This window comes from Rhea americana, unplaced genomic scaffold (assembly GCF_003343005.1).
Source record: "Rhea americana isolate MKP2758 unplaced genomic scaffold, rheAme1 scaffold_153, whole genome shotgun sequence".
Classification (NCBI taxonomy): domain Eukaryota; kingdom Metazoa; phylum Chordata; class Aves; order Rheiformes; family Rheidae; genus Rhea; species Rhea americana.
This window is the reverse complement of record NW_028185628.1, coordinates 1511478-1525514: the sequence shown is the minus strand read 5'-3', so window position 1 is coordinate 1525514 and position 14037 is coordinate 1511478. Positions and strand designations below refer to the sequence as shown.

The 14037-nt window shown below is 38.3% G+C and overlaps 1 protein-coding gene across 2 annotated transcripts in view; it reads right to left on the bottom strand.

The window, feature by feature from the left end:
• The window catches only part of LNPEP (leucyl and cystinyl aminopeptidase), a 66168-nt gene extending 52137 nt beyond the window's left edge, over positions 1-14031 (bottom strand). For both annotated transcript variants that reach the window (XM_085299749.1, XM_085299750.1), the window contains exon 1: positions 13854-14031. In XM_085299749.1, the coding sequence (XP_085155875.1) occupies positions 13854-13872 (19 nt within the window). In that variant the 5' untranslated portion in view covers positions 13873-14031. The remainder of the gene's footprint in view (positions 1-13853) is intronic.
• Between the last annotated feature and the right edge of the window lie 6 nt (positions 14032-14037).

Here is a 14037-nt window from a genome sequence, read left to right as displayed (position 1 = left end):
ATCTGTATAATTTTCAAACGTTGCTGCGAAGTTGCGTGTTCTTGGAGCAGTAACTAAGGTCACCCTCTATCATCTCTATATGACATTATATTCATGTTTTTTCTGGTGGCAAAATATGAAACAGGTGCATCACACACTTAAAATCACAGCATTCAACAAAGCAGTAAGTTGAGAAAAGACAGGCTTTTCATTTTCCTCTTTAAAACTCAAATGGATTGTAAATTTCTAATTTTAAGATGATACACAGTTGTGTTTGCTATTAGACATCTTTAAGTTTTCTAAACATACAAATGAAATTAAATAGTGTATGCAATACAGATGTTGTATCTATGACTGTWCCAGTTTTGAAAAGAACTGATAGCATTCCCTCACCGATAACGAATGCATTTCAGATTACTTACCACAAAGTAAGGAAATAATCATATAAGCCTATAACATAGATCTAGCAAAGAAGAAATCATTAAATCCAACTCTAATTGCGATATCCTGAATTTGACTTTATCCAGTTCTTCGAGCTAGTAAAATCCCTTTGGCTTGCTCTAAGCCATCTACTTACTGGTTTATGACCATTATTTCTATCATATTGATTTAGTTCTTCCTAATATACTGCAAAAGACTTCCTGCATTGTTATGCTTTGGGTTGTCTCCAACTAACCTATTAAAAAAAATGAAAACAAAACAAAACAAGAAGTAGACCATACTAATGTTTGTTATTTTGTTTTTTAAAAAGGGAGAAGTGCTCATCTTGTCTTTCCTAACAATCTTGTTTAACTGCTGCCTGCATMAGCAAGCACGTTAGTTATGCTAACATTTTGACTAGTTTTTTTAATCAAGTCTTCCTATGTACCCCATGCATTTCAAATTCTTTCTAAGCAAGAAAATACAATCCCACACTACATAGAGAAGTCAAGAGACGTGCATAATGTAATGCATGTTATTTAAAATTCACAGTAAGAAAACACATTTTTAACCTTCAGTTAGCTCAGAAATAGGAGAACATCTGGCTGTCAGAATTTCAGGTAAATCAGAAGTCCTAGCTGAAAGCATTTTGCCACCATCTCATCTACCACTGAAAAGCTGTCACAGACATGTCAGAGGGAATGAAAGTCTTAGTAACAARAATCAAGCAGAACAGAACACATACACAAAAAATCTTGCAAAATACAGAAACCCAGCACTCCAGAAGTTACAAGGCATCTTAGAAAATCCCATCTGCCAACAAACTACAGTTCCAGGCACTGTTAGTTTTTCATGCAAAAAGCAGCACTGAGACGTCCCAAATGCACTCACGTACAACAAGGTGGTTAAAGCTCCTAAATTCCAAAACATTTCCAAAGGTACAACTAAAGGTTCAGTGGTTATAGCATCAGTTGAGCTGTGCTGAAACAACTCTCTCCAGACCAATAGGATCCAACTAATCTATGTTTCCTCTACAAAGGGCTCCCAAAAGACTGCCASGTTCCCTAGCTCTGCAGCTCTTTTATCATTGCTCCACTTTGGTGCAAGGAGTGCTCCCACTTTCCACTTGCAGGAGAAAAATCATGAACTGCCAGAACCTTCTAAGAATTAAGGTTTTTCCTCACAGGAACACATGATCAAATCAGAGCTGTGCCCAAGATAGCATAGGCTCATTAACAGTGCATGCCAACTTTTCTATTATAAATAGTACCAAAGCATGGCTGTAAATATTTGCTCTGGGAGGAAACATTTATGGAAACATTAAGTGCCCTGTTCTCAATCTTCAAGCTGCATGTGGTTTTCAATTACTATTGAGAGAAGCAAGAGACACAGGAATCATTCAGAACTGGCCATTAGAAAGTGAGCTTGAAAATTTTCAAAAAAAGCTTAGGGATTTTACTAATAACACTAGCATATGCGACTTTCCATATACTCTCACAAGTGTTTTAGATGCCTGCACAGGAATTAATGCCTGCAGCATTGAACAGCAGCTCATGTAACAGCAAAAATGATTATTTCAGTGATGGTACAATGTTAACATTCAAATAACAAAACACATACATAAGTAGTACTTCCAGAAAAATTATAATATTATAGAACCTACAAGAACCTGATATCAGAACGGCAGACTGTGTTTGCAAATGACCTTCCTCGTCTGAGCRTATCTAATGAAGTCTCCTAAAAGCTAGTTTAGTATGGGTCTCTGGTGCTGGGAAGAATGACCATGACTATCAAGCAATTATGCTAAGACATTTTTCAAAGGCTAAATGAAATGTGCAGCTAAATTCCCACATGTCTGCAGCCAATATATATCCCCTGCTACATTTCCTAGCGGCCTAATGGCAATACCCTACAACAGTATGTAGGAAGCTCAGATTTATTTTGTGATCCTTTTAGCATCCAYAAATAAATAAGTAAAGAGAAAGGAACCAATATCTATAATCATAAACACCAGTTTGTAATACTGAAAGAGTTTTAGGAAGTAACCAGAAGAGAGGAGAAAGCTGAGGCACATGCACACTTTTTTCTACCTTACAGGCATTACCTAACTTCTGACCTAATGCAAAAATCTATCCAACACTACAATCATATTTCTCCCTTGCCATTTTTAGTGTTCCACAGAACACAATGCTGAAAGACAAAATTTCAATGGCACCAAAAAAAACAAACATACAGAGTGCGTGAGCTCTTGCAGAAAAACTAGTACTATATTTTTGATGTATGCTGCGTGACTGTTTTCTCATTGTAACATAACATGGTACAGTACAAATTCACACACGAAAGAAGTTATAACAAAGAATGATGGAATGCACGTACTGCAGTGTTATACATACATAATGTTCAGAATTAAAGTCAGGGTGGCAAATAAATACCAAGTTTCCTAAAAAACAAAAGAACGACAACTTCAGATAGATATATAAGCGATCATTTTACTATCCCTATAAGACCAAATCTTAATTCCATGACTTGAAATCCAGTCTCAAATTTCCCATGCCACTAACTTTCATAGCTGTCATACCATTAACCTTCATAAACAGCACTACCAGTTCATTCTATTAGACATGCTTAGCTCAAATGTGACTGATAACCAACAAGGACAATCTAATACAGACCTCACATGCACACAGTATTATGCTTGTAATTTGATTTTCTTTTAAATACACAGAGCTGGTAAGGCCCACAGAGGGGACATCTAATCAATATCCACATATCCACAACATATTTTACTCCCTTAAGAAGCTTTTGAGTGCGGTAGCATGCAGCTACACAGAAGCCGTGGCTTCAGAGCCTGACATCAGTAGGGAGTACTAAGTACACTACTAAGATCTTTATACAATAATTAGTCTTTGTTTACACCAAAAGGCTCTTATGAAGCCAGTTTCACTCTTTAAAATAAAGTTTACTCAGAATCTTTATTCACTCATATAGCCAGCATACAGGAGCAACAGTGCATGAAATGTATAAGAGAGAAACCAAAAATAATTCAAATTAGAATCAAAAGCTTCCACACCTGTACTATTTTTTTTTTTAATTTGCTAAATCTTATTTTTAGATCCTTTTCATTAAAATACATTCCTGAAAACAAGAAAAATTAGGCTGCAACAGAACAGATGTCACTGCTTGCTTTCTTAGATTTATGAATTCAGGAAGTAGGGAGAATAATCCAATAGAAGAAAACACACCCAAGAGGTAATGGGAAACATTGCTACAAATGTTTGTATATCATCTCTGTGTGCCCTGCTGGCTTTTTAGAGACAGCATAGAAGCAAAAAGGAAGCTAACAGCACGTATTCACTTCCTATGAATAAAGAGTACATACATACGTGAGTACGTATGTATATTCTTATAAATAAAACACATACCTAAACACATACACATATGCATATGCATGTTAATGTGATCAAAGCAGTCATTTAAAAGAGAAGGAGATAAACAAGGTTACTAGCGCCTCTCATTGATAAGGAGCCTAAAATAGCATTTGCTGGTCCTCTTAATTGTCCATAAGCATCAAAAAGTCGCATGCGTTCACTCAGAGAGAACAAGCCCATAAAGTCTCAGATAAAATTATAACTGTCCTGAAGGAAAGTGGGATTTTTTCTTTTATGGCTAGGAATTCACCTCTTCACCCACACAGATAAGAACTCCTCTGTTCGGAGCAGTGGAAAAAAACTCAACCTGTGCTGCTTTTTGCAGTGTCATTACTAACATGCAAACATATATGCTATCCCTCTACACACTTCAGCACCTTTTAACTGCAAACTTTTATCAAAAAGGCATGCACCACCTTAAATGAAGTCTGTCCAACATTCAAAGTACTGGCAGTGTCCTAGTGACAAATGCCACTTTGCATGGGACTCATGTCAGGAGACTGAGCTACAGGAATAATCAAACTGGTAGAGGTTTGCAAGAATCTGTTTAGTTAATCTCACAACCTTGTCTTCTTGAATTAGGCAACATGGGAAGGAAAAAAAGGGGGGGGACAGAGAAGGGAAATGCACATGCACTTTTTTAGGAAAAATAAGTTTTTAATAACTTCTATACTTTTTTTTTTAATAACTTAAACATGTACTGTTTCTCCTGTAAAGGAGGACCAGTGTCATTCTCCAAACTGAAATAAGTAACAGAATGTAAGTTCCAAGCCATACAAGGTCTCTACTCCCTCTCCTTCTCCCTGTACTGGAAGGACTACTTTTACAGGGTTTTGTTTATTCCACCTATGAATGATCAAATATTTCAATAGCTAGCTCCTGCACGTACCTTAGAGCAACATTTTGCCATAGGATTGTATCTTGGAAATTAAAACAATACATTATTACATATTTTCAGACCCTCTCTTATCTTAGGTTGCCATAAAAAACAGAAAATAAGAGCATAATATCATTTGAGTCACTGTTTATTATTCTTGGGTGCTTCTAAAAGGTTTTCTCAAAGTCTCTTCCTGATATTTAATGAAAGCACAAATGCATTTTCTTTGGCAGGACTTCAAGCTGAAAAAACACATGGATCAATCACATTTCAACATCTACCAATATAGTTTTAAGTACATAGCCAGGTTATATTGATATACCATTTTGAATTACTACTTTTACATCATCAGCAGAAAGAAATTTTCATGGAAGGGGAGAAGAAAGCAGCTATCATTTACTAAACATTCCAACTACTCAAATGCAAAAACATAGGGTATTTATTCCATAAATATTTCTCTGAAGGTCAATAGAGATGAGCAAAGAATAAGGCTAACCACTACAAGCTCAGTTTGGGTTTTGGTATCTAATGTAGGTTTATCATGTCCCTTCACACCTTGTAAAATATTTTCAAGTTCAAGCAAGTAGAATCAGTTTTCCATAGTAAAAAGGGTGTGGGGAAGGGCAGGGGGGACAAGAGGAAGTTGTTTTAAATGATCCTTTACTCTTTAGACACTACTGAGAGATAAAACCTCCCAGAAGTCTCAACAACCTTAAGCCAGTGTTTCATCCTCAATCACTAGTGCAACAAAACACAGGAAAATAGTGGGAAAGAGGGTACGGAGCATCAATTTTAGGAGACGGAGTTTTTTGTTTCCCATTTCCAATATGGTTAATGGTATACTTAGCAATTAAAAACACTTGTTTAAGATAACCTTAAGGAGGTAGGTACCTTATTAAGGTATAAGGACTCTCCAAGACCCAATGCCTTTTCATAAAACCCACAAGTTAGGTCTCCAATCTCTTGAGATAGTCAGTGGCCTTCAGGATGGGACTTTGAGTATCTTCTTGACTATCGCTTGTATAACCATGGTGGATGAATACTAGGCTAGTGATTTCTCACAGTTCAAGTTGCAACAGATTTCTCTTCCAAAGCCAGTCTTTTCAGAGGATTTTTTTTTTTTTTTTTTTTTAAGGAGAACTTGAAGTCATTAACAGATCATTTTATGAAACTACATACAATCTGGTGCTTGCTTACCTTCTTTTTCTTTCCCTTTTTAAACACGAATTCTATTCATCATACCCTCTCATCTTGAACAGTTTCTAAAAGACAACCTGATGTGCCCTTCAGATTACTATTTTTGCTTAATGCACATTTGATGACTCCTAAGATACACTGCATAACAATACCTGTAGGTCACAAGTGTTTTGTTTACTGCTTCTTAACTGGTTTTTCAGCTTGTGGAACCAACAATGTTTAGAGGTTATTATCCATGACACACAGTACATGGTCTTAACAGAGCAACAATATATCTCCCCAAATACCCATCAGTCTCATTTTATGATTAGAGAAGGTGTTTCGATAGATAAAGAATTGGCAGTACGCCTGTGTGGTACCTCTAAGAAATACTGAAATTCAAATTGCTCCAAAGCCCTACACAGCCACAAAATATACTGTCCGCTTGAAACCAGCTTAATTACAACAATTACCCCACACACACACCGGGGGGCAGGGRGGAAAAGCAGCTTAAATATCAGAGACTTTTGAGGAAGCACCCTGGGGCCCCTAGATCATCTCTTCTGCTCAGTGTCACCATAGAAAAAAGCAGATGGGAGAGCTGCAGATCACACAGAGTGCCAGACCCACGCACACAGCAGGTGAACATGCCCTCCAGGGTTTGTGACAGGTTTCCACAAAAATACCAACCCGGTCACTCCAGAGCCAGCCCCGAGGGAGCTCCCATCAACAAACTGTGCACATAAGCAGCTATTTTGATCTTGTGAGCACTCTGGACTGCTTTGCCCAGCAACTTATGTATCTTTGGCTGCATCACTGTTATTAGATTTACACGCATATCAGTACATGTGTACTGCTATTAAGAGAAGGGGAGGAGAAGAAGAAGAAAATGAGCGGAAAAAACAATAAAAGTAATACCCCTCTGAACTCATCTCAGTTCCTCTCTAGAAAAAGTATTATTTTTTAAAATGACCACTTTTTTTTTTTAATTTAGAAGAATTTCTGCAGCTCACAGCCCTGCTAATAACACACTTCCATCCTGAAGCTCCACACACGTTCTTCCGTCTTCATTGATCTTAAACCCACAATCACCATTTTTGAAGGTGAAAAGTTAACATGATTTCGCCTACTCTGCCTCTGAAAAGTACCTAAGTTTGGCAAAAACTAGATTTAGAATCCACATATTGTTCTTTTCAATATTCCACATTAATGGTTGCTACTGCTTTATGTATACATAGGAGTGGAAAAAGAAATCCCAAAGAACTTAAGTACAAAGGGTACTGTCCCTCCTATATTTTAACATCTATTGTAGCCTCTTTTATCCCAGCACCGTTCCTCAGCACAGCACTATCCTGAACTTTTGCCAAATTAATCAACAGAGTTGCCAACAAGTCAATCGCTACGATGGAGCTTGCTAGCCCAATCTGCATACATAATGCAGGACAAAAACAGTGTTCCCTCCACTGCAATGCAGACCACCGTCATAATAGCATCACAGCACTATTCAACTCAGGGAAAAATGCTGTTCCATTTAACTTTAATCCCACATAGCAGAGAACTGGGAAATTTGAATTTACATTTTTTTCTTTCAAGCACAAAGCCCTCACTCTTAAAGGGCATTAACTGCATTCCTTTATAACCATAGAAGATAGATATGAAGGAACATTTAACCCATTTCCTTGGGGTTTTGGTTTTTATTTGTTCATAGCTTTTTTCAGGCTTTTGTGTTCAAACATCACTAATAGTTGTCATTTCCTTCTGGTTTATATTTTTAAACTGCTAAAGTGCATATTTTGTAATGACTTCTTTAATTATTTTCCAGTTGTTTGGAGAATAGCATTTTAATATATGTATACTCACACTTAAGACTGCTCAGTTGTGCCAAGAGATACCACAGCCTCATCGTCAGTAATAAAAAGCATAAATTTGGATAACAAAGTTAACAGCTAATACATGCTGTATTCACTGCTCCATTTTCTTGAAGATCRCTCTTTATGTCTTTCTCTCACCTGCCACAGTTTACAGGTAAGGAGATTTCTAGAGCATTCTGGAGCTTTCTGAACTCCCACACATATAAGCCTAGCTCTTTCCAAAAAGATCTGTTTACATGCATGAAAAACAGCTACAAATTATTCCACTGATGTATTAATCTTTTTTCCATTATCAGTGCAAAAGCAACTGTTTTCAACTGCGAGATTCTATACAAAAAAAGGCTTAAATAAAAAGTAGTGTAAGGCTCCAAAGTTCTAAGCAAGCTTTAAGTGCGTTCTTAATTTTAAACACAAGTGGTTCCCCATGAAAGCCAATGGTGCTGTGAGGGAAGCATTGTTACATGGGAACTCGGGGGTTTGCAGAATTACTGCTTTCACTGCCACAGTGATACAGCTCAAGGGCAGCTCTTTGCACTCAGCTAACTCTCACTAAAGCACAGTGAAATCAATTTCCCCAAACAGTGCAAGTTCTTGAAAAAACAAACAAAAAAAWTTTTTCCATGCAAACAAAACACTGGATCAGTTCTCAGCGGCACCAGGATTCCTCAGTCTTTGCTGGCTGTAGTAAAAATGACCATTGCTGCAGCACATTACTACACACACAGAGCAATGCAATAGAACTGGGCACTGAGATCTTACTTGAGTCTCTTTAGCACAACACCACTCAGGATTGAACAAACAACAGCTGTGCCTGAGGGAGGCAAACAGACCAGAACCCAGCACATCCTATTACCCCCAAATTCACCTCTCATTGATCAGCTGCCTGAGTCTTCTAGAGCTGTTCCTCCCCCTTCCCTCTTCTTTCAAGAGCCTCCATCTGTTCTCTCCCTTCCTGGCTGCAGGCTAAATAATCTTTCTGTGATTCTTACAGTTTCAGCTCAACATACTTAAAGGCAAAAAAAAAAAMAAAAAAAAAAAAAACAAAAAAACCAAAAACACAGCTACTAGCACGTGCATACACACTCTTTAAAATACTCACAGACATGTAAAACCTAGTTCACAAGATAAGTTACATACTGCATTATGCTGATGTGTTTTAAAACTTTTTTTTTTTTTTTTTAAGATACTGCTGGACAGATGTTTAAGCAGCAGCTGCCAGGCAAAAGAATTTCTCTGATAGCTAGATGAACAGTATTGACCTCTCTCTCGGAAAAAATTAACCATTTTTGTTCTTCTGGAGGTTTTTTGTTTCCATATTTAATGGAGAAAAAAAAGATCTCTAGTGGAGTTGGAAATTCACTTGAGGCTGAACTTCTTTCACTCAAACCACTGGGAAAGGAGAAAGAAGGAAAAGACTTGAATTCAACCCTGGAAACCTAAAGCTGAATACGTCACGCATGAAACCAGAGTTAAGCGTTAAACAAAGCTAAATTTGCCTTCTCTGTAGATAATTATTATGCCAGTGCTCATTAAGTACAAAAAAAATAGTCTATTTGATTAGCTAAACAGACAGAAGTGGTTAGTACTTTCTAACATTCTTCATGGCTGTCATTATGGGTCTTTATCTAGCACACGTGAATGCAGCCTCTCAGATGTCAGTCATGGTTGCCAGACTATGCACCACCTTGCCAAAAAAGATGATAAGAGAGACCTGAAATAGCTTTACAGATGACAGATATTGAGGTCAACATAAGCTTTCAACATGACTCACGGGATAGCTTGCAGATATTCAGCGACTTCATTCATTTCTGCACATGGAATACCTCAAAAAAAATCTCAAAAACAAACAAAAAAGACATGGTCAATGATTAGGCCCTCAAGTTCAGATACTGTTTTAACAGGGGAAGTGATTTTCAAGCTCTTGTCAGCCTGCAATGTTTGGTCTTGCCAAAACAAAACATTTCAAACAGATTAAGTTCTCTCTATCTCTCTCTTGCCTCCTTTCCCTTCACTTATCTATCTTCTCCCCTCATTATTCTGATCATCAAATGGCTTTTCACTTTATAACAAGTGCTGAAGTACTCTACTCCAAGTACATTTCTAATACTATACATCCAGATCCAAGCTTGTAGCATAAAATGCCAGCAGAAAAAAAACAAGGAACTCTTCGGCGGAGTGTAAACATAGACGGAGCCAAGAGAGAGATGATGTCAACTCTACAGTTGCACAGACCACATTTGAACTACCACATTCATTTTGGACCATCAAATGCAAGACAGAGTTCACAGAACTACAATAAAAGCAAAAAAAAAMCAGGAACACAAGCTATAGACGCTAGAATATGGCTTTGTGGAAAAACAGTGCTTAGTAACGCACATGTGGACAACGGAAAACATGTATTTAGAAACAAATGGATGCAATTACTTTTTCCATCAGTAGTATTTACTTGACTACAAAAGAAATGTTGGGATACTGAGAACCTGGAAAAAAGACATTGAGATTAAAAAAAAAAAAAAAGAGGTCTGTTATATTATCCTACCAACACATTACTTAATCATTTACGATCAAGTAACACAACTCAAAACAAACAGTAACCTTTCTGCTTCACAACAGAAAAGCGCACAATACTGATAGTAAGTGTCTCGTCTCAGTAGACTTAAATTATGCATACTAAATATACTGCTGCAACCCATTTAAATAACTAACATTACTAGTACACAGGAAGAAATTATTTGGGAAGAGATAGGAATTAGCTGAGATGAAATAGACTACACAAATTACGTTTTTTTCACAAATTATTTCACTACCTAGATTGGCTTATTTCTACTCCTACAAAAACGCAAAAACAGTATTTCCTCCCATGAGATCTTATTTTGCTCATCAATTTAGTTATTTAATAAGATTTCATTTTAAAGTTTCCATTTGTGAGGTTAAAAAAAAACACAGATAAAATGTGATTCAAGAAAGTGAATAAATGGATCACTCTAAGCATTTTCGCATCTCACAACAACCACTCATCCCTTCTGTATATACTTGCTTGTGTAAGTCACTTGTCTTAAGTGAGAAACACTGCAATAGCTCACTTCTACTTTTTCCCCCCTCTCATCTCAAACAGGAAACTACATAGTTTAATGCTTAACGTGTTCAACAGGAAATGGGGAAGTTATCTATCAGAAATGTATGCAATCTGAAAGCAAAGACGAAAGCCTTACAAAATATTTTGTAACACTGTCAGAAAGAGACACCCCAAATTACATGACATATTCCCTTCAGTTCGTATTTCACTTTTTTGTTTAAATTAGAACAGTTTGCATAACAAACGATTGGTCAGAATTAATAAAAATCTATCCTTTAATTTGCAGTCTCCAAATAACAGAGGAATTTGAGATCATATATCTCAGAAAAAGAAGAACATGCACATGTGCAACAATAAGCAAGTCTTTCATGTATTTTTAATTACATTTTGATTATATATATTTCTGAAAAGGTCTCAAATTAAAAAGTCACATAACATATAAGAATTTGACCAAAAATAAACATTTTATCAGGAAGTATTTCTAAACATTTATTAACACAACTGTTCTAGGTCCTACCAAAAGGAAAAATATAAACTTTAAATATTTGTATTGATGTTATTTAAGGGGGGTGAGATTGACTCTTGAAATGAATTAAGACCATGTTTTTGTTTTTCATTAAAAAAAAAGGACAATAATTAAACAGTGATCTTCCATTCCCACTTTAGTGTATTTGCTGCTTCAAAAGCTATTTTAAGATAAATACGCATTTGTATGCGGCTCTACATCTGGAAAATAAAAGATGATTGTCTTCTTGTCATCCAACTAACCTGTTTTCTGAAAACCTTAGGATCAAATCAGTACTCTCTTTTGAAGGGTAAAAACCCCAGAAAGCTACAAACATAATAGTCTAAGGCCTCTTTGACAGTCATCTTTTCCTCTAAGTTTATACAGCATGTTGCACAGTAAAATGATACAGATTCACAAACAGAACTCTTAACTACCATTTAGGATAAAAACCTTTTAGTAACTGTGAAGCAGTTTATTTGAAAATGTGATGCTTCCAAAAGCTTCCAGACCACCAGCCCAAGAAACAAATACGCTATTCAAAAATGCAGTATTGTAAGCCTCCTCTTCATTTCAGACTTGAACGGTTGCTACTGACCACCAACACACATTAAGATCATCAATATAATAATCTAACATAATGATCAACATCTCTGCTCTGTAAATTCTCTTTAGTTTCCCTTTCAGCAGAGTCAGCTTTCTGGAAGAAATCTACAGACCAACTTCAAGTTTTCCTCTGAACAGTCTCACCATCATCGCTGTGCCATGTTTTTCACTTGAGGGGAATGGCACTATGCATGAACATGGCGTCTCAGAACAGCTGAAATTACTTTTGAGCTGTATTCTCAGGCCCACCAAATCACTTCATCCATTTTCACAGAGAAAGAGCAGAATTCATTTCACCTTGTCTCGCGTAATACAGTAACTGTATTACGTCAAGTAAACTTTTTAGACTTTTAGAGTGATCTATGATGGCCATCTCCCTCAACTTAAATGACACAGGCTTAGTGAGTAACCTACCCCCCTCCCCAAAGAAAAGAAAAAAGTACAACTTCTCAAAAAAAAAATGAATTGCAGTTAAAGACAAAGTCCCTTTACCTTACAAGAGTGTAGACCACAACTCTACAATAGCAATAAGCTGCAGCAGAAAGATCTTCTACTAAGGTCAGGATTTAGCATGAATATAAAACATCATCTGCTTGTACAAGCTGCAATTATAACATGACAAAATATCCCTGCCCTAGAACGGTCATTTAATAAAATAAAGTCCATTTTGTTAGTTAGACCACCAAAAACTGTCTAGAGTTCAGGCTGATATCCTGTGACAGCAAGAACTATGTGTTCTGGTAAACTACAGGGTCTATAAGGCAAAGGGAATTTTAGTGTAGTTGAGAATAAGGAAGCATAAGGCAATGATACTAAAATTTCTCAAGAGAAACAAAAAATTTAGTTCTTGCCCTGTGTTTTTTTTCTGGATTTGGGAGAAGTTTTGTACTCCCAATGATAAATCCCAGAGAAAGTGAAATACAACGCAGTAAACTCTAGCTGGTGCTTCAGCTATGAGTGCTTGTAATTTAACAAATCAAATCCTGCTCATAATAAAAGTGGTGCATTTTCAACAGGAAGGAAGATGTTTTAGCCAGTGTCTTGTCCAAATTCCATTTGGCTATTGCCTTCTGTCTAACCAAACATCCTTTGGTTTCAATTTGAAATGAGAACTTCATTTCTTCTTCTGTCCTGGTAGAATGCATTACTGCTGCCTCTGCAGTGGTAGCAGGGCGAAAGGTAGGGCTTCATTTTTAGTCACATACACAGGTGCACATACACTGCTGTATCACAGAACTTCAACAAATACTCCCGCATGCTCATTCTAAAGCTACAACCAAATCATTATTTTAAGCATTTCTTGCAATTCACGGGCAATTCTGAAAGCTTCCTTACTTACACGGGGGAAAGTAAATTCCTAAATCTTCCGTTATTTACTGTATTTCTCACTTCCCTCGCCGGGATGGGATGCTGTTCAGAATGCCTCGACTGGGATCCTTACGTAAACAGAGGGCCCAGTTCCTCCCTCCCCGTCAGAAAGTCGTGACGGGTTCGGCACTGCTGGCACAAACCAGGCTCCTTCTTGCAGGGCAGCCCAAAGCAAGCGCACTGCTTGCCTTAGAAGTTGCCCCAGCTTCGCTCTATCTACCTGATCCGCCGCCCGGCCGGGCAATAAAAAGCGCAACAGCACTGAAGCGGTAAGGGAGCCTGTTCTCACCTTCTCATTAAAAACGTGCGTGCCTGACGCGGGAATTATCCCAAAGAACCCCAAGTCTGGTGTAATCCTGTAGTTTATCCGCTACACCGGGCAGGGGGCGGCGGCTAAGCGGCCTGCCCGCTCCTCCAGCCAGCTGCACTCGCCAGAAGCCGCTCGCCCCAGCCCCGCCGCCGCCCCGGCCGCCGGCAGGGCCGCCGCGGGCCCGCAGACGGCGGCCCGCCGGGGAGGCTCCGCTCGGCCCGCAGCAGCGGTACTCACCGCTGGGGAACGGCTCCATTTTCCTGCCGGAGTCCCGCCGCCGCCCGCGAGAGCGAAACCCGAGCGAGGGGGAAGGAGGAGAGGCGCGGGGGAGCCGCCGCCGCTGCTCCTCACTCCTCCTCCTGCCGCCGCATGCTCCTGGGGCGGGCGCTCCCCGGCCGCTGCGGCGCCTCACGCCGCCGTC